This window comes from Hyla sarda, chromosome 5 (assembly GCF_029499605.1).
Source record: "Hyla sarda isolate aHylSar1 chromosome 5, aHylSar1.hap1, whole genome shotgun sequence".
Taxonomy (NCBI): domain Eukaryota; kingdom Metazoa; phylum Chordata; class Amphibia; order Anura; family Hylidae; genus Hyla; species Hyla sarda.
The window spans coordinates 264,881,256-264,908,136 of NC_079193.1; the positions used below are offsets into that span (position 1 = coordinate 264,881,256).

The 26,881-nt window shown below is 41.8% G+C and overlaps 1 protein-coding gene across 3 annotated transcripts in view; it reads left to right on the plus strand.

Annotated features, from left to right (window-relative positions):
• Window positions 1–11,654, plus strand: part of METTL4 (methyltransferase 4, N6-adenosine) — a 192,549-nt gene extending 180,895 nt beyond the window's left edge. For 2 of the 3 annotated variants that reach the window (XM_056521658.1, XM_056521664.1), the window contains exon 8: window positions 9,131–11,654. In XM_056521658.1, coding sequence (XP_056377633.1) covers window positions 9,131–9,276 — 146 coding nt within the window. In that variant the 3' untranslated portion in view covers window positions 9,277–11,654. Of the gene's footprint in view, window positions 1–9,059 lie in introns of all 3 variants that reach the window. The other variant, XM_056521659.1, reaches the window with a different exon arrangement.
• The last annotated feature ends 15,227 nt before the right edge of the window (window positions 11,655–26,881 follow it).

The following is a 26,881-nucleotide window of genomic DNA, read 5'->3' on the forward strand; positions in this document are numbered from 1 at the left end:
AAATGTTTGCTGCGTATTTGTCGTCTTCTTCTGTGTGCACTTGAATGGCCTACCATTGTGCACCAATGGAGTGATAACCAGTGTTTGAATTTTATAAACCTGAAATCATACAAACATCATACAGATGTGCTAATCCTACTAGAAAGACAGCTGATCTCTGCTTTGGGTTTCTGCTCTGACTTATAGCGTGTGGCACCCAGCTCTGTTATTTTTGTGTTCTAATAGAAAATAATTGTTTTCCTTTCAGTAGACAACCCTTTTCCATATTCCCTAATATTTATTTTAAGCCAATGTAACCAGAAACGGACTGCAATTGTGTTGTATGAATTACAATTTATGTGGGGGCAACAGCAAGCATGCTCCATATCTGTGTTTTTCTGAGCTTTCCTATGCCAAGTACACCTTACTTAAAGGGGTACTCCCGTGGAAAACTTTTCTTTTTTTTTTTTTTAGATCAACTGGTGCCAGAAAGTTAAACAGATTTGTAAATCACTTCTATTAAAAAATCTTAATCCTTCCAGTACTTTTTAGGGGCTGTATACTAAAGAGAAATCCAAAAAGAAATGCATTTCCTGTGATGTCCTGACCACAGTGTTCTCTGCTGACCTCTGCTGTCCATTTTAGGAACTGTCCAGAGAAGCATATGTTTGCTATGGGGATTTTCTCCAGTTCCTAAAATGGACAGCAGAGGTCAGCAGAGAGCACTGTCGTCAGGACATCACAGGAAATGCATTTATTTTTGGTATTTCTCTTTAGTATGCAGCCCCTAAAAAGTACTGGAAGGATTAAGATTTTTTTAATAGAAGTGATTTACAAATCTGTTTAACTTTCTGGCACCAGTTGATTAAAAAAAAAAAAAAAATAATAATGTTTTCCACGGGAGTACTCCCTTTAAAGCATTAGTATATTTAAAAGCAACTTTTGACTTGCTGTGATCATGAGTTATAAGCTAGAGAATCAGATGGCATTGCGCTCCACTCCCCAGCCAGCCATTAGATCATTACAGTTCTCTGCATAGACTTTTATGCAGAGAAATAGATGGACCTGTCAGCCTGTCAGGGAGCAGAGTGCAATCCTGCCTGCTTCCCAGGCTAATAACTCACGAACTTAGCAGGTGATCAACAAATTTTGACATGTCTGATCTGCAAGTCAAAAGTTGCTTTTAATGACACTAACGCTAAACACACTGACACACATGCATTCCCAGCTGAACCAAACAGCTAGCTAAAATTTAATGGATGGTCCTACACTTGACTTTAAGACATGTTGTCAACTAAATTATTAATTAAAATGAAATGTATTATTAGCTTTTTATTGAAATGTTAAGGTATCTTATTGATATAGCTAACCTGGGATTGTATTTTGAATTACTTCTGTTAACTTCTTATTTTTCAATTATTTTTGAATAGTTTTATTGATGGGTAAAGATACAGAAAAAAATAAGGAAAATATTAAAAGTAACAATCTGAGTGTAAAAGCATCTGTAATTGGAAACTATGTAAACGCTTTGGGCCCATTACACATCTCCTATGCCTCATCAATTGTTTGCTCAATAGGGACATATTACTAGAGAACTCTTCTGGGGATTTTCTCATTCAGTCACATTAAGGATGAAGTTCATCAGTTGTTTTTTTTTTTTGTTTTGTTTTTTTGTTTAACTAGAGGTTCTCCTGAACATATATCCCCTGATATATGAGGAATGTAGAACTGTGCAACTTTTAGCTGAAAATCAGGAAACCTATATTGTCAGAAGAAGAAAAAGACAATTGATCTGGACACCTTTGCAATTATGTATTTTTTTTTTTATAATTCATTTTTATTCTGGATGCAAAATAAAGTCTTTTATTGAGACTGCTTTGTGCCCTCCCTCACATCCATTATAAAATCTTAACCAATATATAGTTATATCATTTATACTGTCTCTCTCTTATATATGACAGTTTGGTACAGTTTGATACATAATATGCCAAAACTCAGTCTGCTATAGTGCACTTGTTGCAATAGCGTAACATTTCCCAAAGATGCCTAAAATGGGTAGGACTATTTATCTGATCTTTAAAGGGGTTCTCCGGTGCTTAGACATCTTATCCCCTATCCAAAGCATAGGGGATAAGATGCCTGATCATGGGAGTCCCGTGATCTTGCATGCGGCACCCCATTTGTAATCAGTCCCCGGAGCGTGTTTGCTCCGGGTCTGATTACTGTCGATCACGGGGCCGGCGGCGTGTGACGTCACGCCTCCACCCCCGTGTGACCTCACGCTCCGCCCCTCAATGCAAGTCTATGGGAGGGGGCGTGACAGCTATCACGCCCCCTCCCGTAGGCTTGTATTGAGGGGCAGAGCGTGACGTCACACCGGGTGGAGGCGTGACGTCACACGCCGCCCGCCCTTTGGTCGCCGGTAATCAGACCCGGAGCGAACACGCTCCGGGGACTGATTGCAAACGGGGTGCCGCGTGCAAGATCACGGGGTCCCCAGTGGCGGGACTCCCATGATCAGGCATCTTATTCCCTATCCTTTGGATAGGGGATATGATGTCTAAGCACCGGAGAACCCCTTTAAGCTAAAGTGTAGTGATTATAGATTATAGTAGTGATTATAATCAAAAGAATGTTCAGCAATTGTGTGCTTAATATATTTTGTGGAAATTATGCTGTATCCAGTACATAGTACCAAACCACTATACAACCCCCCTCAAGAGAGTGGGTCATTCCCATGGCAAAAAAAGTGCAGGATAAAAATACTTTCATATGTGCTCTTCCCAAAAAGTAGCTTTTATTGATTAATCTAAAATTATGAACTTATTACCGTAATTGACAGAAAATTGGTCACACAGTGTGTAAAAAAAAAAAAAGTTATCCTTTTTATTATGAAAGGAAATATAGTGTCTTGGGTCACTACAATCCCTGCTATGTTGCAATCAAGTGTACCTTGATTGGTCCTCACTTAGTTTTGACATCAACCAATGCTTAGTTCACAACAAGTAGGCTATGTTACGTCATGTAGTACAGTGGGTCCTTTTCATGAGCTGACGAATAGAGAAGAATGCCTCTAGAAATGTGTAGTCCGCAATAAGCCTGTTTTTTATTTTATTTTATTAGAACTGCTCCAGTATTTTTATTCCAAGTGTTGCTGCGAGCTACTTTGCAGATCTGAATTTGGTGAAGTTGCCAACCTGGATTGTTCTGTCCACTATATGCTGTGAACACCAACATAAAATTTAAAAATATAAGGAGGGGAAGATTAATGTTGTGGTTCTGGGATGAGATCAGTCTCAGGGTCCATTAGTACACTAGAATGACACTTTGCTGCAATGTATACTCACTTATACTTATGGAAGATATTGTAGTCACCTCCTGTCTACTGTAGTCAATCTCATTTCTCTGACTGCCTGGGATCACTGCTGCCCCTGCCCACAAAATGATTAACAGAAAACTTCATATCACTGCATAGGGAAAAATTTGTAAATCATGGGGGTGTGGGTGGAAGTAGCATAAGCGGTTACTCTGCTCTGGCCGTGTGCTGCCTGTTTTCGCGTCTGCACTAAGTTTCAGCAAAGGGGACATACTGTTAAAACATCAAATCTGTCCAAATGTTATGCTACCCTCCACAAGGGCAGCATAGTCTAACTGGCAAGTTCCCTTTAAAGGCTTGTTCCCATCATAGACATCCTAATCCACAAGATATTCAAAGGCTTAAAGTGTAGGTCCCTCCCATAGCGCCTTCCTACCTCACTGGCTACTGAAACCAGTTGAGAAATGAATTGAGAGCCATTTGCCATTTGTGTGTCTCTTTATTTGTATGGGTGTTACAAAAACAGCGTCTGGGTGGGTTTGGAAATAGGTCTTGGTCCCACACCTTGGTCCCAGGCCTTTATGGCATATTGTGTGGATCAGTAGGTCTGTTTGTTATAATGAAAAGAATGCAGAATATACTTTTCTAGCTATTGAGGTATAAGCTTCTCTCGGTTCCTATAGTATAATTGAGTTAGTCATGGACATGGTGATGTGTTTGCGTAGAATGACAGTGCTCACAAAAGGTGAATTAGTTGTTGAAGTTTAAAAAAGTTACATAAGCAAAACTTTTTTAAATTGAGGTGTATTGTGCATTGGCATTGAGGGTAAGATGAAATTTATGGTTTTGTCTGCCTATACATCATTATTCTATAATGTGCAGAGTACATTGTCAGAGTTCATGGGCTTTGGAATGTACTATGCATGGTGTGTGTACTTTCTATTATTCACATTTGTTTTTTGTTCAGTGTAAAGTGCTCTTGTATGAAACAAGGCCATTTTATGCATGCGCACAACACTGGCAGCTGCTCTGTGCATTGTGGTATAGAAACTTTGTAACCATGGAGACAAACCTTTTCAAACAACATTGTACATATGACTTTGCTTAGCAAATCCTCTGCTGATTTGCAAAGTGCAGCCTTGTACAATGTCTGACCTCATATTAACAAAAGGCAGGATGGCCCTGATATCTGTAAAGAATTCATTAAAATCACCCCTTACATTTACAAGAGCAGAAACGGTAATTAATGGTTTGAACCGCTTGTGATCTGAACGGTGGCCACAAGAATGTGTTTTACTGCTACCTGATAGCATAGTTTAGCATTTGTAAGATGGAAATATCCCATCTTTAAATTCTGTTTCAAACAACATCCCAACTTCCAGAAACAGTCGGACATATTCTTATCTCATTATTCTTCATATAGGGTTTTAAACCTCTTATTTTAAGAGTGATGAGTAAATTTTTTTTCAGAATTGCAACTTAGTTTTCTGGCCGTTATAATATAATCATGAAAAATCAATTTATTAGACGTGGGATTCACTTTTGGTGAATTGTAGGAAAGGTATATTGTATTTTATGGACAAAAAATCTGGATACAATTTTCCATTGACACATACATCAGAAAATGATTGTGTGTGTTGGTATCAATGTATTATTCCTTTATAATATATATATATATATATATATATATATATATATATATATATATATATATATGTATCCATCTTACTATTATAGCTGTTTAGATTTAGTCTGGAATAAAATGATATCTAATGTGAATGTACATTTTGGTGTTTTTAAGGGCATATTTATTTAACCAGTTAACTGCCATACATTTGACTTCACAGCAGTGAATAGTAAATGAAAGGCCCAGGTGTTTTTACAGTCTTGTTTCAGACATCTGTTGTTTACACACTGGAAAGATATCTAGATTATGCTTCTCTTTTGTTTAGTTTAACATATTTGATACGGTCATGTATAATAAACCTCAAAATAGATGGACAGCTCACAACAAAAATTGTACGGGGTTAACTGGGTGCACCTGTATCCTCAGGTGAAATAACAATGGAATGTAAAATAATAGTAGAGTTATTTGTAAAATAATAGAGTTCTCAGTCCTCAAATACCTCAGCCAAAAAGGTTGTTCAATGGATGTTTGGAAAGATGCATACATTTATTCTAAATAACTTTTTAATAAAATTTCTCACACGGCCCATGTGATATAACATAAAATAACATAAAAATGTACTTGATAATAAATGGACAATCTATAAAAAGGGAAACCTGTAACATACAAGAAAAATGTCCAGTGTGTATGGAAGGACACTTCTGAATATATATATATATATATATATATATACTGCAATAGTGATTGACCGCAAATCACATTCAATAACAGTTCGTATTCAATAATGCGGTATCTGAATAACTGATGGTACCATGTACCGCTCAACACTCCTTGAATATCCGCCATCCACCACTCTGTAAAGACTCCGCCGATGTATGTAAAAGTTGCCGGTATACAGTAAATAATATTGCTACTCTGTCGGAACAGTGTACAGCCAAGGTGCTACAGACCTGGCACGTGTAGATGGTGAGTGAAAGTGGCGTCTGACATCACTCAATCAGCTGTTTCTGCTGTGGTCAGCAGCCGCAGAGCTCCGGTGATTTTGAAGTGCTGGAGACACACGGTGGTATGCAAAGTAGTACCTGGCAGGGTACACAGATGGAGACACACACAGTGGTATGCGGTGGTATATAATATAGTTCCTGGCAGGGTACACAGATGGAAGTAGTTGGAACAGTGTGGCGGCAGAATTTTCAATCTATTAGCGGTCAAATAGTAATCCAGGTAAAGTTCCTAAATAAAAAGTCCTTCCTTCAATATTCAATGAGCGGTGAGTTATTCAGATACCGCATTATTGAATACGAACTGTTATTCAATGTGAATTGCGGTCAATCACTGTTGCAGATATATATCTTCAGAAGTGTCCTTCCATACACACTGGATGTATTTCTTGTATCTTACAGGTTTCCCTTTTTATAGATTGTCCATTTATTATAAAGTATATTTTTGTTATTTTATGTTATATCACATTGGCCCTGTGTAAAATTTTATGTGTAAAAGTTATTTATAATTTATGCATATTTCCAAACATCCATTGTACAACCTTTTTGGCTGAGGTATATAATAAACCAACAAAAAATCATTTTATCTCTCCATCAAACCTTGCATACTGTTATCTAACATTGTATACTGTACAAAATGTGTATCTACACCCACAATAAAGAAATTTTATATATATATATATATATATATATATATATATATATATATATATATACACACACACACACACACAAAGAAAACTGTAGCATACCAAATTTGTGGTGAAAAAAAACAATATATATATATTGGAAATACACTGCTCAAGAAAATAAATGGAGCACTTAAACAACACAATATAACTCCAAAGTCAATCAAATCACACTGTCCACTCAGGTGCAAATTATAGGCAATTAGCTAGACACCCCCAATAAAGGAGGGGTTCTGCAGGTGGTGACCATTTCTCAATTCCTATGCTTCCTGGCTGATGTTTTTGTCACTTTTGAATGCTCGCTGTGTTTTCACTCTATTGGTAGCATGAGATGGAGTCTACAAGCCATTCAAGTGGCTCAGATAGTGCAGCTCATCCAGGATGGCACATCAATGCGAGCTGTGTCAAGAATGTTTGCTGTGTCTGTCAGGGTAGTGTCCAGAGCATGGAGGTGCTACCAGGAGACAGGCCAGTACATCAGGAGATGTTGAGTAGGCCGTAGGAGGGCAACAACTCAGTAGCAGGACCGCTACCTCTGCCTATGTGCAAGGAGGAGCACTGCCAGAGCCCTGCAAAATGACCTCCAGCAGGCCACAAATGTGCATGTGTCCACTCCACAGACTCCATGAGGGTGGTATGAGGGCCCAACATCCACAGGTGGGGGTCGTGCTTACAGCCCAACACCGTGCAGGATGTTCGGCATTTGCCAGAGAACACCAAGATTGGCAAATTCGCCACTGGCTCCCTGTGCTCTTCACAGATGAAAGCAGGTTCACACTGAGAACATGTGACAGAGTCTGGAGATGCCATGGAGAACGTTCTGCTGCCTGCAACATCCTCCAGCATGACCGGTTTGGGCGGTTGGTCAGTAAAGGTGTGGGGTGGCATTTCTTTGGGGGGGGGGGGGGGGGGCGCACAGCCCTCCATGTGTTTGCCAGAGGTAGCCTGACTGCCATTAGGCACTAAGATCCTCTGACCCCTTGTGAGACCATATGCTGGTGCTGTTGGACCTGTGTTCCTCCTAATGCAAGACACTGCTAGACCTCATGTGGCTGGAGTATGTCAGCAGTTCCTGCAAGAGGAAGGCATTGATGCTATGGACTGGCCCACTCGTTCCTCAGACCTGAATCCAATTGAGCACATCTGGGACATCATGTCTCGCTCCATCCACCAACGCCACATTGCACGGCAGACTGTTCAGGAGTTGGTGCATGCTTTAGTCCAGGTCTGGGAGGACATCCCTCAGGAGACCATTCGCCACCTCATCAGGAGCATGACCAGTCATTGTAGGGAGGTCATACGGGCACGTGGAGGCCACACACACTACTGAGCCTTATTTTGACTTGTTTTGAGGACATTACATCAAAGTTGGATCAGCCTTTAGTGGGGTTTTCCACTTTGATTTTGAGTGTGACTCCATATCCAGACCTCCATGGGTTGATGCATTTGATTTCCATTGATCATTTTTGTGTGATTTTGTTGTCAGCACATTCAACTATGCAAAGACAAAAGTATTTCATACGATTAGTTAATTAATTCAGATCTAGGATGTGTTCTCTTAGTGTTCCCTTAATTTTTTTGAGCCGTGTATAAATGAACGCATTTGTAAGTATACAAGTGACCAGTGCTAAAATTTGTCTGGCCAAAGAACTTGCTACAACTACAATGGAGTATGACTGACTGCAGTGGGTTTCTATGTACCCTCCTAGAGCAATAATGTTTAAATAAGATTAAGTAAAATGTGTCATCAATGTAACACATTTTCTTTCCCATAACATTCTGTCTGTATGGCTCAATGACCACAAGCAGCAATTTACCTGTAGTTAAGAATCACTGGTCTGATCTCTCTCCATTACAAAGGTCAACTGGGAGATGAAATTGTGACACAGCTGCCTTGAAAAAGAAGAGCTCACTGATCCTGCACTTATACCGAGCATATAAACTGATTTCAGGATTTCACAACAGACCTGTGTTAGAACCCATAGACTTCTGTGTAGAATGCCCTTGAATTGAAATGAACACTTGTATCAGGCCAGTGTAATGGAAGATCCACAGCTGGTCATGGGTGTTACTGTCACAGTCCTTGTACTTAGATTTTAACCTCATCACCATGTACTAATTTATTCTCTCCTTTTCTATGTTGTTTTGTTCCCATGATTCAGGAAGCATTTAAAACATTGTCACCTTTTCCTTGGGAGTACTATGATGACTCTGTTGAAAAATTGAGAAGTCACCTGTGTAGGCAGTAAAATCCTCTTTCCCTGTCTCTAAATGAAAACCGATAAATCAGACCTATTGAAGCCTCTGACTATATTGTTCATAATCTCAAGGGCGCTTATTTCGAATGATTTCCTGCCTATAAATAGCATGGGCTGTTGATGAAATTCTTGAAATTAATTTGCTGTCTTCTTTTTAATGAAATACTCCACTTTTTCATCTCCCAATAGCTGAAAGAAGATTGATTTTTGTTCTTCCTCATCACTGTCTTCTTCTTCTGTGTTTCCTGTGTCTTACACAGAGGTTTTGAAGGAATATGTCAAGCCAGATGTGGAACGCTTGGAGCTGTTTGCCCGTAACCTGCAGCCTGGATGGACTAGCTGGGGCAATGAGGTCCTCAAATTCCAGCACATGGATTATTTCATTCCCCCTGAGACGGAAAACTGACCCAGGTCTATTAGCTTTAAAGGAGTTTTTTTATACATTAGAATTGCTTTTTATTACCAACAGCACACTTAGAGATCTGTGTAAATAGAATTGGACATGTTGCAATAAGAAATCCATGGCGTGGGTGACTCTTGGTGTGCAACTTGAATGCTATTGTCTTAAGATGAACAGATTGTCTTTTTGTTAGCCTCAAATAGCTTTACTGTGAAATGAAGAAGGGAATTGCATCTAAACCCTTTATTTACCACAGTGTAGCCCTGTTTCCTGGCGGCAGAAAGGTTAATTGTCTAGCCTAAAAGGGAATATAAATAAAAATCTGCAGTAAAATAGAAAGGGAATATACATGCCATTCTGTGCCAGCAACATAAGTCCACCTAGGCATCTCAGTAATATTGTAAAATAGCGTATATTTCCCAGATGTATTCAATGACAATTTTATCACATTCCATTTCACATGTTTAAGGAACAACCTGTTATGTGCAAAGAGATCCCAGGAAAACAGTGATCTTGTCAGCAATCCATATCTATATATCTCTATAACACTTCTCTGCCACAGCATTAAGGCCAGTGTGTGCTATTTCATTATACATAACATTTTCCATGATTAGATGCCTCAATCATATGAATATGCCAGGATAGCTATTAACAAAACCAATGCCTCTCCTGACATGTCTGTTTTAGTAAATGCTTGCATTCAGCATTAAATTGCTCAGTAGTGTATTACTTAGAAATCTGCATTGTGTGATTTCACTGTTGTTCCTCCTGTAAAAGTATGAATAAGCCAACAACTGTGTTTTACATTTGTCAGTAAAGCTACATGCTGGCACTATCATGTTGATAATTTTTTCTACATTTTAATTACAATACAGATATGTTAGGAATACAGATATGACAGGTCTTTATTAAATTTGGAACTCCCACACTATAAAATAAATCTCTCCAGAGTGCTCTGGTGGGCCAAAATAAAAATTATACTCACCTGCACCAATCCCCCCTCTGTGTGCTTGGTAATTTTTTTGATTCAGCTTGCAAGAAGTGCCTGTTAAGTCAATTACTGACTATAGTGGTAACCAGCAATTGGTGCACTTCCTGCATGTTAAAATGCAGCAAATAATTGGGGTAGATGAGTATGTGGTGTTTGGATTGTTTTTTTTTTGCATTTTTAGCCCAGCCTATTAAGGCTTCTCCCACAAATATTGTTTGTTGATAAACAATATTTATTATGTCATTATGTCTTGGAAGCTGTAGCATCTTTTCTGCTTCTCAGGAGACTTGCTCAACTAGTTCAATTGCCGTCTCATTTTCTGTCGAGCAGAGTAGAAGCTGCAGCTTCAGAGGCAGCCAATTCACCACACCAGGGATCCACGAACTCAGTGAAAAAGAGAAACATGCTTGTCCACTTTAGCTCATTTAAAGAAGGTAACGCGGTACAAATATTGAAAAGAAACAGCAGGTGGCACTATAATATTATTTTAATAAAAATAAGTATTTTAATACGTGTACATACAAAAAATTTACACATTCTCAAATGTTCTATTCAGCAGCCGGGCATGTTTCTGTTTTGTATTTCTGTAGTCAATCGTTTTAGTGCCGTCAATCAGAATTTTTTGTGCCCCTGAAACTCTCCACCATTGCTTACCATGTCGGTAAGCTTTGAGGACTGAATTGGAAGAAAGCAATTTAAGTAGCCAATTCCTTAGAGCCATTTTCAATTTTTGTCAGTCATAGAAGCAAATAATGTGCCACCCATTGTTCATTAAAATGGTATCAAATGTCTCCTATAAGTTTTGTGACAATAGGAAGACACAATTTTATAGCAAGAATATAATAAAGAGCACTGTGGATGATCTTGCAGAGCTACAAATTATTATACTTATGGGCAAGCCAAATAATTTTAACTTGACCGCAATCTAAATGGTCCTTGTTCACACTAACTGCTAGATGTGGTAATGTCATTCTTTTATATTAACTTTTATACTTATATGCTTGTAAAACAATTACTGAACTGTATCCAGTGGAAGAGAAAATAAACTCAATGAGGTATTTTATTTATGATAAACCGAAATTTGTTTCATGTTGCTTATACAGCATTTGGCTTTTCTGTAGTATTGTACATAGATGATAATCACACAGTTTCTTGTTTTACTGGGGCAATATAATTTATTTCTCAGACGTACACGCTTATGCAATTCCATTGGGTTTCAATTAACCTATTAGTAAGGGTTGGATTTATTATAATGTAATTAAATGTTCTTACTATAAATGGAAGTATTTTATATAATGTATTGGCATTTCTAATAAAAAAATATCACATTTACTGTATTTTTTATGACTATCAAATAAAGACATAAAACTTACTAATACAGTGTTGTCACAAATTGAACTGGCTTCAGCATAATTTTGTGTGATTTTTTTTGGTGTTTAGTCCTTTCATTTCCATTGTGGTTTTGTCTTGAGCTCCTCCCTCTCTTTCAAGACAATGCATCACCATCTTCTGTCTCAGATGGTGTGGCTGAATCTTGTCTCTAAATTCAAGCCCAGTCCTCTGAATGAAGTCGCCAACTATGAGCAACCCCTACAGTCTACATCACATTCCTCTTGTCATATACACATATATATTTTATTGTGACATTTAGAGAAGAAAGAGGTGTGTTTACAGCATGCTGCATTGTGCTGAGAAATTCCACAAGCAAAGAAAGGATCAGGGAGTGAATTAGTGCAGCAAGTACTGCAACCTCACTGTGCAGTAGCCTGCTGTGAAATGAGAGGTTCTGCAAAAGCCTTGGGTGGGGAACAGGCAAAAGTGCTGTGGGAGAAAAGTAGGCAGGTGGGAGGACTTCAAAACATGGTTTTTGGGTGGTTTCAGAACTGGATCAGATAGGTAAGCAAAGCTGTATGTTAATGCAGCATTTTTATTTTCTTTACCTGATGTCAGAGAACCTTTTTAAGCATACATGAAAACTATAGAATATTCACACCTATTGAAAAAAAAAATTTAGTAGGAAAATTATTAAATGGTCACTGTTTTGCCTGTAGTTAGGCTCCTACCATCTCTAGTAACTTACACATCAAGACGGAACACAGGAAGTGGGCAGAACGTAGCTAGTGCTATGCATAAGAGAAATGGAGGGCGAGCCTTGGCTTTGTACTTGCAATCTGTGATAATATCTGCCTTAAACCAGAGGATCCACAGTAAGCCTGAAAGGTTTACCTCTAATCCCTTACCACCTATAAAGTTCTGGGCAGCTGTCACTTGTGAAAGTGCCAGTGCTCCTACTACTGTATGTACACAGAACTGCCTCCTGAGTGGAAACTCCACCTTTAGAGGAATAGTCCAGTCCTGAAAAACGTATCCCTTATCCTAAGGATAGGGGATAAGTTTCAGATAGAGGAGGGTCCAACCGCAGGGACCTCCCGCAATCTCCCTTACAGGGCCCGGCAGCCCGCAGGAAGGGGGCGTTTCCACCACTGCACAAAGCGCCGGCTGACACGCCCTCTCAATACAACTCTATGGCAGAGCCAGAGCGCTGCCTTTGGCAATCTCCGGCTCTGCCATAGCACTGTATTCATAGGGCGTGTCGCCACCAGTTCGTTCGGTGGTCGACATACGCTATCGGGCTGGAGAGCCGGGGGCCCTGTACGAGAGATCACGGGGGGTCCAAGCAGTTGGACCCCCCCGTTATCTGAAACTTATCCCCTATCCTGAGGATAGGGGATATGTTTTTCAGGACTGGACTATTCCTTTAACCTCCCTTTCATCTCTGGGCATTTCAACAGCAGCAACAGTTTAGTGCTTAGTTTAATCACTTTCCTTTTTGTATTGCTGCTGATTCTTGCATTTCTGCTCACTAGCACCTTAACTCCCTAAGGAACCATGACGTACAGGTACGTCATGAGTCCGCTCCCGTTCTATAACACGGGGCCTCTAAGAACGGCCAGGACCCATGGCTAATAGCGCACGTCACTGATCACGGTGCCGCGCGCTATTAAACCCTTTAGACGTGGCATTCAAAGTTGAACTCGCGGCAACCCGAACAGCTTACATGACAGCCGGAGGGTCCCTACCTGCCTCCATGCTGTCCAATCGCCGAATGACTGCTCAGTGCCTGAGATCCAGGCATGAGCAGTCAAGCAGCAGAATCATCGATCAGTGGTTTCTTATGAGAAACCACTGGTCAATGTAAAAGATCAGTGTGTGCAGTGTTATAGCCCCCTATGGGAGCTATAACACTGCAAAAAAAAAAAAAGTGAATAAAGATCATTTAACACCTTCCCTAATAAAAGTTTAAATTACCCCCTTTTTCCATTTAAAAAAAAAACTGTGTGAATAAAAATAAACATGTGGTATCGCCGCGTGCGGAAATGTCCGAATTATGAAAATATATCGTTACTTAACCCCTTAAGGGCGCAGCCCTTTTTCACCTTAAGGGCTGAGCCCTTTTTCGCAATTCTGACCACCGTCGCTTTACAAATTAATAACGCGAAAACGCTTTTACCGAATATTCTGATTCTGAGATAATTTTTTCGTGACATTCTACTTTATTTTGGTGGTAAATTTTCGGCGTTAATTGCATCCTTTTTTGGTGAAAAATGCCAAAATTTCATGAAAATTTAGAAAATTTAGCATTTTTCTAACTTTGAAGCTCTCTACTTGTAAGGAAAATGGATATTCACAATAAAGTTTATTTTTATTCACAAATACAAGATGTCCACTTTATGTTGGCATCATAAAATGGACATATTTTTGCTTTTTGAAAAAATTAGAGTGCTTCAAAGTAGAGCAGCAATTTTTTCAAAAAATTCATGAAAATTGCTAAATCTGAAGGGACAGATGTTACAGAACTACAACTCCCAGCATGCCTGGGCAGTCCAAGCATGCTGAGAGTTGTAGTTTAGCAACATCTGGAGGGCTACCATTTGGGCACCACTGTAAACTGTGACCCTCCAGATGTTGCAAAACTACATCTCCCAGCATGCCCAGACATGGGCATGCTGGGAGTTGCAGTTTGGCCTTCCTAGTGGTTGCCACAGTAAAGATCGTTTTACTTTCACTTTCAATTGTCCCCCCCCCTCCCCCCCACCGTCGGTTCCCTACCTGATCGTGTATCCAACAGTCTCCAGGGAAGATCCAGGGTCCCCAGGCATCTTCTCCTGCAGGTACCGGCCTCCATCTTCTTCCCATGATCCCCTCGACATCCAGGGGTGGGCAGAACGGGCGGTTGCCATGGCATCCCACTGTCCTGCTCTGCCATTGGTCAGAATCAGTTCTGACCAATGGCAGGGGATAGGAGGAGATCTCAGCTCTGCGACCTCACTCCTAGCCCTCAAGATGATCGGGGCTGTCCCTGACAGCTCCGATCATTGCTATTTTCCGGGTGATCGGGTCACCAGAGAACCGATCAGCCCGGAATAGCAGAAAATCGCATGTCTGAATTGACATTCGATTTTCTGCGATCGCCGACATGGGGGGGGTTCTCAAGCCCCCCCTGGGCGATGTGCCGGGGTGCCTGCTGAATGATTTCAGCAGGCATCCCGATCCTGTCCCCAACCGGCTAGCGGCGGGGACCGGAATTCCCACAGGTGTATCCATACGCCCTCAGTCCTTAACCCCTTAATGACGAAGGACGTAAATGTACGTCCTGGTGATGCGGTACTTAACGCACCAGGATGTACATTTATGTCCTAAGCATAACCGCGGTCATCGGAGCGCTGCCCGGATCATGCGCGGCAGGTCCCGGCTGTTGATCGCAGCCAGGGACCCGCCGGTAATGGCGGACATCCGCGATCCCGTGGATGTCCGCCATTAACCCCTCAGATGCCGTCATCAATACAAATCACAGCATCTGCAGCATCGCGGTCACTCAATTGGATGATCGGATCGCCCGCAGCGCTGCCGTGGCGATCCGATCATCCTGCACGGCAGCCGAAGGTCCCCTCACCTGCCTCCGCTGTCTTCCGGGAGTCTTCTGCTCTGATCTGCCTTCCCGCAGACCAGAGCAGAAGATGAACGATAACCCTGATTAGTACTATGTCCTATACATAGCACTGAACAGGATTACCAATCAAATGATTGCTTTAAATAGTCCCCTATGGGGACTATTAAAGTGTAAAAATAAAAGTAAAAAAATTAAGTAAAAAAAATTTGAAAAACCCCCTCCCCAAATAAAAACGTAAATTGCCCCATTTTCCCTATTTCACCCCCAAAAAGTGTTAAAAAATATTTTTTATACATATTTGGTATCGCCGAGTGCGTAAATATCTGAACTATTAAATTAAAATGTTAATGATATCGTACGGTGAACGGCATGAAGGTAAAAAAAAAAAGTCCAAAATAGCTGCTTTTTTATAACATTTTATTCCCAAAAAAATTAATAAAAAATGTATTAAAAGTTTTATATAAGCAAATATGGTATCAATAAAAAGTAAAGATCACGGCACAATAAATGAGCCCTCATACCGCCGCTTATACGGAAAAATTAAAAAGTTATAGGTCTTCAAAATAGGGGGATCTTAAACGTACTCATTTGGTTAAAAAGTTTGTGATTTTTTTTTAAGCGCAAAAGTAATAGAAAAGTATGTCATCACTAGTATCATTTTAATCTTAGTGACCCAAAGAATAAAGAACACATGTCACTTTTACCATAAATTGTACGGCGTGAAAACGAAACCTTCCAAAATTAGCAAAATTGCTGTTTTCTTTTTAATTTCCCCACACAAATAGTATTTTTTGGGTTACGCCATACATTTTATGATAAAGTGAGTGATGGCATTACAACGGACAACTGGTCGTGCAAAAAACAAGCCCTCATACTTGTCTGTGGATGAAAATATAAGAGTTATGATTTTTTGAAGGCGAAGAGGAAAAAATTTAAACTTAAAAAAAAAAATTTCTGCGTCCTTAACCCTTAAGGACCAAGGACGTACCGGTACGTCCTTGGTCCTGCTCCCGTGATATAACGCGGGGTTACACGGTAACCCCGCATCATATCACGGCGGGCCCGGCGTCATAGTGAAGCCGGGACCCGCCGCTAATAGCGCGCGGCGCTGCTAAGAGCTGAGCCACGCGGCTAAAAGTGGAAGTAAAAACTGCCGGTTAGCTCAGTGGGCTGTTCGGGATAGCCGCGGCGAAATCGCGGCATCCCGAACAGCTTACAGGACAGCGGGAGGGTCCCTACCTGCCTCCTCGCTGTCCGATCGCCGAATGACTGCTCAGTGCCTGAGATCCAGGCATGAGCAGTCAAGCGGCAAAATCATCCATCACTGGTTTCCTATGAGAAACCAGTGATCAATGATAAAGATCAGTGTGTGCAGTGTTATAGGTCCCTATGGGAGCTATAACACTGCAAAAAAAGTTTGAATCATCCCCCTTTTCCCATAAAAAAATAAAAAACACAGTGTAAATAAAAATAAACATATATGGTATCACCGCGTGTGGAAATGTCTGAATTATAAAAATATATCATTAATTAAACTGCTCGGTCAATGGCGTCCGCGCAAAAAAATTCCAAAGTCCAAAATAGTGAATTTTTGGTCACTTTTTATATCATTTAAAAATGAATAAAAAGCGATCAATAAGTCCTATCAATGCATAAATGGTACCGTTAAAAACTTCAGATCACGGAGCAAAAAATGAGCCCTCATACTGCCCCATACACGGAAAAATAAAAAAAGTTATAGGGGTCAGAAGATGACAATTTTAAACGTATTAATTTTCCTGCATGTAGTTAGGATTTTTTCCAGAAGTATGACAAAATCAAACCTATATAAGTAGGGTATCATTTTAATCGTATGGACCTACAGAATAAAGATAAGGTGTCATTTTTACCGAAAAATGTACTACGTAGAAACGGAAGCCCCCAAAAGTTACAAAACGGCGGGTTTTTTTCAATTTTGTCGCACAATGATTTTTTTTTTCCGTTTCACCGTAGATTTTTGGGCAAAATGACTGACGTCATTACAAAGTAGAATTGGTGGCGCAAAAAATAAGCAATCGTATGGATTTTTAGGTGCAAAATTGAAAGAGTTATGATTTTTTTTAAAGGCAAGGAGCAAAAAACGAAAATGCAAAAACAGAAAAACCCCCGGTCTTTAAGGGGTTAAGGCCCAAATGGGCTGTGTCCTTAATGGGTTAAGGACTCGGGATGCAGGGCATATGCATACGCCCGGCGTCCTGAACAGGTTAAACCGCGCGGTCAATGGCGTACGCGCAAAAAAATTCATGATCAATAAGTCCGATCAATAAGTCCTATCAATGCAAAAATAGTACCGCTAAAAACTTCAGATCACGGTGCAAAAAAATGAGCCCTCATACCGCCCCATACACAGAAGAATAAAAAAGTTATAGGGGTCAGAATATGACAATTTTAAACGTATTAATTTTCCTGCATGTAGTTATGATTTTTTCCAGAAGTATGACAAAATCAAACCTACATAAGTAGGGTATCATTTTAATCATATGGACCTACAGAATAAAGAGAAGGTGTCATGTTTACCGAAAAATGTACTGTGTAGAAATGGAAGCCCCCAAAATTTACAAAATGGTGTTTTTTTTTCTATTTCGTCTCACAGTGATTTTTTGTTTGTTTCGCCGTACATTTTTGGGTAAAATGACTGACGTCATTACAAAGTAGAATTGGTGGTGCAAAAAATAAGCCATCATATGGATTTTTAGATGCAAAATTGAGAGTTATGATTTTTTTAAGTTAAGGCGGAAAAAACGAAAATGCAAAAACTGAAAAAACCCGGGTCCTTAACCCCTTAAGGACTTAGCCATTTTTCACCTTAAGGGCCGTTTTTTGCAATCCTCACCACTGTCACTTTAAACATTAATAACTTTGGAATGCTTTTACTTATCATTCTGATTCTGAGATTGTTTTTTCGTGACATATTCTACTTTAACATAGTGGTAAAATTTTATGGTAACTTGCATCCTTTTTTGGTGAAAAATCCCAAAATTTGATGAAAAAAAAGAAATTTTTGCATTTTTTTCTAACTTTGAAGCTCTCTGCTTGTAAGGAAAATGGATATTCAAAATATTTTTTTTTAGTCACATAAACCAGAGGGCTTCAAAGTTCAGCAGCAATTTTCCAATTTTTCACAAAATTTTGAAACTCCATATTTTTCAGGGACCAGTTCAGGTTTGAAGTGGATTTGAAGGGTCTTCATATTAGAAATACCCCACAAATGACCCCATTATAAAAACTGCACCCCTCAAAGTATTCAAAATGACATTCAGTCAGTGTTTTAACCCTTTAGGTGTTTCACAAGAATAGCAGCAAAATGAAGGAGAAAATTCACAATCTTCATTTTTTACACTCGCATGTTCTTTTTGCAAGTGGTAAAAGGAGAAAATTTTTACTTGTATTTGTAGCCCAATTTCTCTCGAGTAAGCATATACCTCATATGTCTATGTAAAGTGTTCGGCGGGCGCAGTAGAGGGCTCAGAAGGGAACGAGCGACAAGGGGATTTTGGAGAGAACATTTTTCTGAAATGGTTTTTGGGGGGCATGTCGCATTTAGGAAGCCCCTATGGTGCCAGAACAGTACCAATGGCATACCATTTTGGAAACTAGACCCCTCGGGGAATGTAATATGGGATAAAGTGAGCTTTAATACCCCCACAGGTGTTTCATGACTTTTGCAAATGTAAAAAAAAAAAAAAAAATGTTCCCTAAAATGCTTGGTTTCCCCAAAATTTTACATTTTTACAAAGGGTTAAAGCAGAAAATACCCCCCAAAATTTGAAGCCCAATTTCTCCCAATTCAGAAAACACCCCATATGGAGGTGAAAAGTGCTCTGCTTGCGCACTACAGGTCTCAGAAGAAAAGGAGTCACATTTGGCTTTTTGGAAGCATATTTTGCTCTGGGGGCATGCCGCATTTAGGAAGCCCCTATGGTGCCAGGACAGCAAAAAAAAAAAAAACACATGGCATACCATTTTGGAAACTAGAGCCCTCGGGGAACGTAACAGTGTTACAGTGAGTACTTACACCTCACAGGTTTTTTTGTGGGCCGTAAAAGTGAAAAATGTGATTTTTTTGCACTATATTGATAGTGTTACCCCAAATGTTTCATTTTCACATTGGGTAATAGGGCAAAAGGCCCCCAAAATTTGTAGAACAACTTCGTCTGAGAAAAAAAAAATACCCCATATGTGGATGTAAATTGCTCTGTGGACGCACTACAATGCTCAGAATAGAAGGAGTGAAATTTTGTTGAAATTGAAGTCGGGGGTCATGTGCATTTATAAAGCCCCCAACAGCAAAAAAAAAACGTGACACCATTTTAGAAACTACACCCCTCAATGAACGTAACAAGGGGTACAGTGGGAAATAACACCTCACAGTTTTTTTGAAAAATGGTCCATAAATGGAAAAATTCGATTTTTTTTACACTAAAATGCTGGGGTTACCCAATTTTTTAAATTTTCACAAGGAGTAATATGAGATATTGGGTTACAAATTTTTGAGGGCTTTTTCTCCTGACTATAAAAATACATCCACATATGGGGTAACGTGCTGGGCGGGTGCACAACAAGGCTCAGAAGTCATAGAGGTTAGTTTGTATTTGTGGCCTATGGCATATCAGTAGCTGACGGTTACATACATTCCGAGGAAAATACAAAAATGAAACACCCACATGTGACACCATTACAGAAAGTACCCACCCTGAGGAATGGGTATAGGGGTAAAGAGGACATTTTGAACTCACAGGTGTTTCCTACATTTATTTTCCAGGAATGGATGAAGGGTAGCTTTTGAAAATTGCAATTTTCAACCTATGCTCTGCTTCATCTTTCTGGGAACAACTAACATGTGACTCCGAATTGTCGCCTGGAAATACGACTGAGCTCAGCGAGAACTCTTCGCATTTGAGGCGGATGTTTGTTACGGACCTAACAGTTACATACATTCAGAGGAAAATACAAGAAAGGAACACCCACATGTAAACCTATTACAAACAGTACACCCCCTAGGGAAGGTGTATAGGGTGAAGTGGAGATTTGGAACAGACGGGTGTTCCCTTCATGTATTTTCCAGGAATGGATGAAGTGTACTATGGGGGGAAGAAAATTGCAATTTTACTGATATGCCAATTATTTTCCCAAAATGATGACCCAGAGTACAGCCAAAAGTAAAAATGATGCCCGCCCCAAACCCTATACTCTGAATAATCATTCTGGGAAGGGGATGTGTGGGGCCGTCCCTATTCTGTTACCTCAAATGCGCAACCCGCTCAGGTGGGGAGAGAGAGTGTTGTGCATTTGAGGCAACTGCAAACCTCCAATACTGTTGACTCTGTGTCCCATGACCCATTTTTAGGGGGAAGGGATGGAAAATTTAGTACTCCATGGAAGTGTGATACTCCCTGAAGCGGCCTATGCAGAGGCCCGGATTATCTGGGCAAGTGTCACACTGACTGGTGGCGTCCCTCTGTCTCCCCTTCCTGTGACACACTCTGCATTTCTTCTGGGTTCGTCCCGACCTTCTAGTGTTGGGGATCACACCTGGAAAGTGTTGGCCCGGGACGATCCGGGGACATAAAGTTCCAGAGGTGCTCTGACCCGCTCCTTGGCGGTCACCAAAGATGAGGGCCCTTAGAACTACCTCTTGGAACTGCAGGTATGTCCCTGTGTTGCCATAGTACTTGTACAGTATAAAAGTTGTACATGGCAACCTGTACCATGTAGACCGCAACCTTTTTATACCATACACGTGTTTTCCACATGGCATTATATGGCTTGAGGACTTGATCATAAAGATCAACTTCCCCCATATACCGATTGTAGTCCAGAATACAATTGGGCTTGAGGACCGTTCCCGCGGTACCTGACACAGGGACAGGGGTGCTGCCATTCCCATGAATAGTGGTGAGCATAAGGACATCCCTATTGTCCTTATACCAGACCAACAACAGGTTCTCATGGGAAAAGGCACAGGATTCACCCCGGGGTATAGGAGCATGTAGGGGATGGGGTGGAAGGCCTCTTTGATTCTTCCGGACTGTCCCACAAGCGACCGTGGATCTGGCGGCGAGGGATGTGAAGAGAGGGATACTAGTATAAAAGTTATCCACGTAAGGGTGGTACCTTTATCTAGCAATTAGTGCAAAAGGCCCCAAACGATTTTCCCGCTAACACCCAGAGTGGGGGGACATTCTGGGGGTTCAAAACGGGAATCTCGTCCCTCATACACTATAAACTTGCAAGTGTACCCGGAGGTACTCTCTCAAAGTTTATACATCTTCATGCCATACCGCGCTCGCTTGGTAGGGATGTATTGCTGAAAGCTGAGTCTCCCCTTGAAGCCGATGAGAGACTCGTCAATAGAGACCTCCCACCCCGGGACATAGGCCTCCCAAAATCTGGCCCCGAAGTGATTGATGACCGGCCTAATTTTATACAGGCGGTCATACGCAGGATCAGTTCGGGGGGGACATGCCGCATTATCAGCATAATACAAACATCTCCAAATGGCCTCGAACTGGGGACATGTCATGGCCATACTGTAGAGGGGTGTCTGGTAAAGGACGTCCCCACTCCAATATTGCCTGACACTGGGTTTTTTAACTAGACCCATATGCAGCACGAGGCCCCAAAAGGTCCTGCATCGACTGGAGTCCAGCCGCCGGGTCTAGCTAAAAATGAGCCCGGGTTAGCGGCGACGAACTGTTGGGCATACAGATTCGTCTGAGCAACCATCAAATTAACAAAGTCGTCACTGAAAAAATGACCGATAAAGTCCATTTCAGTGAACCTGACAATGTTAATTTTGACTCCTGAGTCGCCAACAAACTCAGGAATCACGGGCTTGTGGTCCGCTGGCTGAGTCCAGACAAGTTCGCCGGTACGATGTACAAGTGAACGTGGCTTGGGGGCTTCACTAGTATGAGCGCCAGGGGGACTCATACTAGCATGGGGCACAGGGTCAAGGGCAGAGGAGGTTTGCGGCCTTGGTGGCTCATCATCTGAACTAGATGATGAGGAGGACGATGAAATAAGGAAGGTGGGGTCTTCATCGTCCTCTGAGATGCTTTCAGAGTCGGAAGCAAGTATGGCTAATGCCTCCTCCGCTGAAAACACTCTGCAGGCCATTTCCGTACTCTAATGTGGATATGGGTGTGTGTGTGTGTGTGGGGGGGGGAAACTTTATTTGTGTATGTGCTGCGTGTGGTGTGGTGTGGTGCGGTGCGATACTACCTCCCTAACCCGCCCTAACCTAACTAAACTAACCCGCCCTAACAGAAAATAAAAAATATATAAAATGGGGACTTTAAAAAAAAAAAAAAAGGGGGACTTCTAGCGCAAAAAAGCCCTGCGCCAAAAAAAGAGTTTATCTAATCAGTGTGCGCACTGATTTGCGCTTGAGGCGGCAGGGGGCGCAGAAGTCAGTGGGGGGTCCGGCCACTCAGCCCAGAACAGTGGCTGGTGGCTTTTTCACAGACCCCAAATAAAAAACCCGAAAAAGAAAATAAAAAAACGCTTAACCCCGAAAAAATGCACCCACCTGAACCCAAAAAAAAAACGCTGATCAGTGATAAATCACTAACAGCGGTGGGACAGGCTGCAAACACAGGTACGGTCCGTCCACACAGTACACGCCTGCTACTGGTGGCACGGACCGCCTATGGGTGAAAAAAAAAAAACGCGTTAACCGAAAAAAGTGCCTTTACCATAAAAAAAAGCTGATCAGTGATAAATCACTGACAGCGGTGAGGCACACTGCACACACAAGTATGGTCCGGCCACACAGTACATGCCTGCTACTGGTGGCACGGACCGCCTATGGGTGCAAAAAAGCGCTAGAAAACCCGAAAGAAAGGGCCGGCACCACAAAAAAACGCTGATCAGTACTACAGGACTGATCAGTGGTGGGTGGGTTTAACAAACGGTGGCGGACCGCTCTTTTATAACTAAGAGGGTCCGCACACACGCTTAGGTGAAGAAGAAAAAAAGATCTGCGCCAAAAAAAACGCTGGCGGCAGACCGCAGGGACCCAGCAGGGCCGGGGTCACGCAGCTAAAGGTGCTACGGACCCACGGACACCCACTGAGGTACGCTGGGAAACCCCCCCCCTTTTTTTTTTTTTTAACCCTAACCTGTCCCTACCTAATCTAAAGCTAACCCTGGGGGATTTCTGTGCCAAGGGGCCACAGAAAGGGGGCAAGGGGAACTTTTTTCAACTGAGGGGATGGTGGGCAGCACGGGGCTCCGTCCTGCTCGCCAGATCTCTGTGGAATGGCGGGCAGAACGGAGCAACATGCTCCTAGCCCCCACCATCCCCTCCCATTACACTGTGATTGGTGTGGCCACTTTGGCCACCCAATCACACTGTAGTGGGGGCGGTGGCAACAATGCCAGCCCCCAGTACAGCACTGATGATTGGTTGTGTATATTACACCACCATTCATCATCTGTATCCGGGTCACAGGGTCGCACGTGACCCTGATGACCCGGAACCGCTGCAGAACGCCGGTTAATACTTAATGGCATCCTGCAGCGATTGCCGGTATAGGAGGTCCTCTTGACCTCCTACGGCACACTGCCGGGATGTCTACTGAATGAAATCAGCAGACATCCAGCTCCGATCCCCACCTGGCGAGCGGCGGGGAACGGAATCGCAGCACATCGCTCGTCTGAATTGACAAGCGATGCGCTGCGATCGCCGACATGGGGGGTCATCATGACCCCCCTGGGCGATATGCCGCGATGCCTGCTGAACGATTTCAGCAGGCATCGGGCACCAGCTCCCCTCCAGTTAGCGGCGGGGGGCCGGGATTTGACGGGACGTACTCAAACGTCCTGAGTCCTTAAGGACTCGGAAAAGGGGCTGTTTGAGTACATCCTGCGTCCTTAAGGGGTTAAAAACCCAGCACGTCAACAACACTTTTCCTCTCTCCCTGTATGCCATCTATTGTACTGCACTGTGTAAATAATCCCCTTGCACAGTACCAGCTTGTTCGGTCCAGTGCACTTTCTCCAGCACTATGTGATGACATAGCAGAGACCTGATGCTGTACTTGCTGATTGGGCAGCAAGTACAGGCAGCAATGACTTGAGGTTCAAGCAGCATTTAAGACATGCATGGTTTTGATAAATTAACCCTTAACAGTGGTGACAAGGGGATTTAAGTGCTTTCATAGCTGTTATTGAGCCCCCTCAGCTATTTATCATTCGCTCAATTTACGGGTGGGTATTGGAATTGTGGCACTGAAAACAGTTACCTTTGTCAACACTTACAGCAACAGTGGTATACAATCTGAAATATCGTTCAGAAATACATTCCTTTATTGATGCAGAACAATTCTCTTAAAACCATTGTGGGGCATAAGATTTTCCACTAAACGGGCCCCCAGTCTGCATTTTCTGCTAGCACGATCATTGGTTACGGATAATATATAAAAAAAAAATGTTTTTTTAAAAGGCTGGATATAAAGGGATGTTTCAGGTGTGGTGTAAATATATGTAGTCGTTGTGCTTTTGTGAATTAAATTCCAGGTCTTGTTGATGCTACAAATTACAAGATAGGTACATTCATCATTTGTAATACTACATGGATTTTATATTTTGTTTGTTTGTAAAGAGTGGGAACTGGGCTATTTGGGTTGCACTAAAAGACACATGAAGGATTGATTATGTTAGCATCTTTATGGTGCGACCCACGTGGATGCCAGGAATCCATCTAATGTATCCAAACATTTTTCCCAAAGGCATGCTGGGGATACTAGTTCCCTTATCACCGGCATAGAAAGGATAACTAACCCAGTACCAGGAGCTGATAGACGAGCTGAACTACTAAAACGGGGAATCTTTTTGAATACTAATGTTAAATGGGTACCCTCATTAAAATACATTTTTTTTCTAAAATAGTTTGTGCCTAAATAAATATCTTTTGTAATATATGTTAATTAGAAAAAATCTCGTTTTCACTGTTTATTTTACTTTTGAAAACCTGGCCACTAGGTGTCACCCTATGTGGTCCAGGAATCATTCCCCCCCCCCCCCCCCCCCCTCACGCTGAGCATGTTCGGACCACTGCTGGCAGGGCAGTGTGGTCCGAAATGCTCATCCTCAGCTCGCTCTCTGCCTGTATATGAAACAGACAGAGAGCGAGTACAGGGCTCGCGTAATTTAAATATCCCCGCCCCTGCATCATCCTCTTGTTAGTGCAGGAAGACGGGTGGAAGTCGGCCAGGCTTCAGACGATGTCGCGCCTGCCGTGCCACGCCCACTTCCTGTCCTCCGCAGAGAGCTCAACAGTGAGCTACCGAAGAGGCTATATAAAAGGTATGTTAATGGGGTTTTAGATAAAAATAAATCCAGGGTTAGAGGTAGTTAGTAGAGATGAGCGAACTTACAGTAAATTCGATTCGTCACGAACTTCTCGGCTCGGCAGTTGATGACTTTTCCTGCATAAATGAGTTCAGCTTTCAGGTGCTCCGGTGGGCTGGAAAAGGTGGATACAGTCCTAGGAGACTCTTTCCTAGGAATGTATCCACCTTTTCCAGCCCACCGGAGCACCTGAAGGCTGAACTAATTTACGCAGGATAAGTCATCAACTGCCGAGCCGAGAAGTTCGTGACGAATCGAATTTACTGTAAGTTCGCCCATCTCTAGTAGTTAGTGTCAGGGACAGATGGGGAGGGGGATTAGGGAAAGTTTAGTTAATGATAGCTACTCTTTAAATACTTAGTTCCCTAGGGTATTAAACCATAGATTAGACTTAGTTATGAGTTCTTAGAAAATACTTTTAGTAGTTTCTTTGTTTGTAAGTCGCTAGGTGGTTACACAGGTGAACACTATCAATTGGTACTTCTACCATCTTCGACTAAGGCCCAGTAGAGCAGAAACATGTCAGGAGACTTCACCATGATCATGTCTGTTGCTGCACCGTTGACTTTATCTTTGTATGGATTTTAAATGAAACCAATAAGTGTTTTTTTTTTTATTTATTTATTTTTTTTTTTACGGCCAGTGTGGTGACGTGTATTTTGGAGTGGAAAGAGTTACTGGAAACATTTTCAATTTCACCGAACAGGTTATCACTTTAAAGCAGCTTGTTGTAACAAAGCTTTAAACAGAGATCTTTTGCTCTCCTACATAGAGCCCTGATAAGACCCAGAATCCTTAACCTCTTAGACTAGGTTCAGACTACGGAATCTCCGGGCAGAAAATTTCCGCCCGGAGATTCCGAGTTCCGCCTGCACCAACTGAATTAGTCGGCGCTAGGACCGCGCGGACACTGCAGTCTCCTATAGACTGCTATGTGTTCCGCTGGGATTTCTGCCTGAAGAAAGAGCAACCCCTTTCTTCAGGCGGAAATTTTTTAGCGGATTTTTCATCCGGATTTTCCGCTTCACAAATTCCGAAGTGTGAATTTGTGAACGGAAAACCATTCACTACACTATGCATTATAGTAAGCGGAATTTCTGCCGGAAATTTCAAAGCAAAAATTCTGGCGGAAATTCCGTAGTCAGAACCTAGCATTAAGGACGCAGGTGTACCTGTACGCCGTGCGCCTGGTCCCAGTATATAACGGGGGCTCACGCCGGGATCCCCCGTCATACCGGGTCAGTCCCGAAGGCTAATTATAGCCGGGACCCTGG